Source organism: Fulmarus glacialis, unplaced genomic scaffold (assembly GCF_000690835.1).
Source record: "Fulmarus glacialis isolate BGI_N327 unplaced genomic scaffold, ASM69083v1 scaffold1984, whole genome shotgun sequence".
NCBI classification, from domain to species: Eukaryota; Metazoa; Chordata; class Aves; order Procellariiformes; family Procellariidae; genus Fulmarus; species Fulmarus glacialis.
This window is the reverse complement of record NW_009205930.1, coordinates 32079-35249: the sequence shown is the minus strand read 5'-3', so window position 1 is coordinate 35249 and position 3171 is coordinate 32079. Positions and strand designations below refer to the sequence as shown.

The window sequence follows — 3171 nt, the reverse complement described above, 5'->3', positions numbered from 1 at the left end:
AGTGTCATGCTGTTGCAAAAAAGGGAGATATCGCACTGGTGTGCATAAACAGAAGGATATCCTCTAAGACATATGAAGTAGTCCTTCTGCTTTACCTGACACTAGTAAGGTCTTAGTACCATGCGGTACAGAAATACTGTAAAATTTTGGTTTTGAAACACTTTTTGAAATATATGGACCTACTGACACAGCCTGGAGAAGAGTGGAGACATACAGAATGAGCAGAGGTCTAGTCAACAAAACCTAAGTAGAAAATTGACTAATTGACTAATTTAGGTTGCTGCAGTCTAGAGAAACAAAATACAAAACGGAATTGAGGGGAGATATGTTAACAGTCTTCAAGTACTTAAAAGGCTGTTACAAAGGTGAATGCAACTCCTCTATCCCCATGGTCATTATAGTAAGAAGTTAACAATTTTAATTTGCAGCAGTGAAGACTTAGGTTAGGCCAGGGGCAAGAATTTTATAGCTGTAAGGTTGTGGAAACACTGCTACTGAATGGCTGTAAGAACAGAATAACAAACATCTAGCCTACAGTCTTCATGTAGGTAGGTAGTGTTCCTTCCTGACAGTGGTTAGATAAAACCTAGGTGATCCCTTGAGGTACCCTCCACCTTGATTTTCCTTGAGTTCAGTACAGTAACTATAAATTATGAAGACTAACAGCACTGCTCTTCTGGCCTCACCTGTCTGTGAATCCTTGTTTCTGCCACTTTCTTCAGGGATCCCAATGGTTTCCTGTTCATTCTGCTCAGAAAGAGAAGCATCTTTAGGTCCAGGAGCTTCTGCCACATCATCATAACCATCTTCAAGGGTATTTCCAGGCAGTGGAGAGACCTCTGAAACAATACCGGTATTAACTATAACAGGGAGAGATCTTCCACTAGAGAGAGCAGTAGCTGATGATCCAGAGATAAGGGCCTGTAATACTGACAGTCTCATGATGACAATGAACGATAAGAAACCAAGAATCCTCCTGAGGACTCTAAGGTATTCCAGACAAAAATGATATAGCTCCAATAATTGTTATACATTGCTGTAACAAGTAGAAAGCAGAAATGAACATGGAGGAAGGACAGGAGAGGGAAGAAGATCTGGAGAAGGAGGCGGTTAGTGACAGGGTTTATTTCAGAGTAAGCTTCCCCATTGCATTTCATAATTGCACAATGACAAATTACTCCTTGTTTATCTCTGTGTAGGACTTGCTTCCTTGTCTTTTCATTGCTTTAACCACCTTCTGTTAAATTTCTCTGAAATGGACTTGCTAAGTAGCCACCGTTGGCTGTTTGCCTATGGACATGTGGCTACAAACTTAGGCCAAACCTTTGGAGAAAAATATCTGCAGTTCTGCTTCTCTTCTCCAGGCTAAACAACACCAACTCTCTCGGTCTTCCTTCACAGGAGAGCTTTTTCATACCTCTGATCATTTTTGTGTCCCTCCTCTGGACCTGTTCTAACAGGTCCATGTCTCTCTTCTGCTGTGGACCCCAGAGCTGGATGCAGTACTCCAAGTGGGGTGTCACCAGAGTGGAGCAGAGGGGCAGAATCAGCTCCCTCAACCTGCTGGCCACGCTTCTTTTGATGCAGCCCAGGATACAATTAGCTTTCTGGGCTACAAGTGCACATTGCTGGCTCACGTCCAATTTGTCACCCACCAGTATCCCAAGTCCTTCTCCACAGGGCTGCTCTCAATCCGTTCATCCCCCAGCCTGTACTGATCCTGGTGATTGCCCCAACCCAGGTGCAGGACCTTGCACTTGGCCTTGTTGAGCTTCATGAGGTGAAGTTCATATTCACCCTTTTCTCAAACCTCTCAAAGTCCCTCTGGATGGCATCCCTTCCCTCAAGCGTATCAGCTGCACCACTCAGCTTGGTGTCATCTGCAAACTTGCTGAAGGTGCACTCGATCCCACTATCTATGTCATTAATAAGGATATTGAACAGTACCAGTCCCAATACGGGCTCCTGAGGGACACCACTTTTTACTGATCTCCATTTGGACATTGAGCTGTTGACTGCAACTCTTTGGATGTGGCCATCCAGCCAATTCCTTATTCATTGAATAGTCCATCCATCAAACTCAGTTCTGTGAGTAGCCAGCTCTCTAATTCCTCAGGGGCAGTTAGCTCTGTGGTCTGTACTTAACTGGAAGCCATCCTTCAGAGAATATCAATTTTCACTGTTTTAAATGTGTCCATATGCACGTGGACATAAAAATAATACACATATAAAATTAAAAGTCAATCAGAACACTCCTATTTCACTTTTTACCTAGTACTCAATATTCAATCTGAATAAGAAAAAGAGACATTATTTGGAATAATTGCCTTCTCGATGAGAATTTCAAAGCAAGTAAGGAAAAGAACAGCTTTTAGTTTAATTTTAAATAATAAAAAACCTTAATATAAGAAAAACAATAGAAAATAAAATTAAAGACATAGCACAGCAGAGAGTCAGGGATATGGGCAGCTGAGGTCCAAAACTGCTCATGCCTTTGACAGTTGATCTCTCTGAAACCAGGCAATAGCTAAGAGAGCTTTTCGATCAGCTCCAGGAAAATGCAATTCTTCTCCAAACACTTGCTCTCCCTCAGCTTTTTCAAATTAGAAAGACCCCATATCTGGCAAACTGCGTTTTCTTCAGATCACTCAGATTAAAATTCCCTAATGAACTGCAATGGTATGCCAATGTCCTTATTTGGAGCATGTTTTTCCTCTGTCTTAATTCTCCCCATTTATCTCAGAAATGAAGCAACAGCTCACAAGCTGTTACAGTTGCAATTTCTGGGAGAAGCAGTTGTCAAATTGTTGGATTCATGTGACTGGATCCTGTGAAGAGTGCAATACTAACAGCAAACATTTATTTTCAACTTCTCATATAGATGAGAAGACTAGCACTTGTATATGAGATTTTATGACATTCTTCCACCACAAGAGGTAAACAGAAATTTTTGGTTCACATCAAAACATCACTAGTGGACATGAAGTGCAGAAATAAAAAAAGTTTTAATCACCACTAATGCTTTGGAAATTAAAAGCTACCCTGATTATAGATGTCTTTCTTTGTAGGGTCCCCATCTTCCATTACCTTGAGTTGCTCCAGGACCATTTTCTTCATCACTGTCCCCACTGTAAAACTGTGCCTTTGTTTTTGAACTCTCTGAATAAGAAT

The 3171-nt window shown here is 41.3% G+C and overlaps 1 protein-coding gene across 1 annotated transcript in view; it reads right to left on the bottom strand.

Annotated features, from left to right (window-relative positions):
* Positions 1-267: 267 nt before the first annotated feature.
* The window catches only part of LOC104075143 (antigen WC1.1-like), a gene marked incomplete at its 5' end in the record, with an annotated part of 19238 nt that continues 16334 nt past the window's right edge, over positions 268-3171 (bottom strand). The window contains 3 exons of the mRNA XM_009575555.1: positions 268-287; positions 687-860; positions 3088-3159. Coding sequence (XP_009573850.1) covers positions 268-287; positions 687-860; positions 3088-3159 — 266 coding nt within the window. The remainder of the gene's footprint in view (positions 288-686; positions 861-3087; positions 3160-3171) is intronic.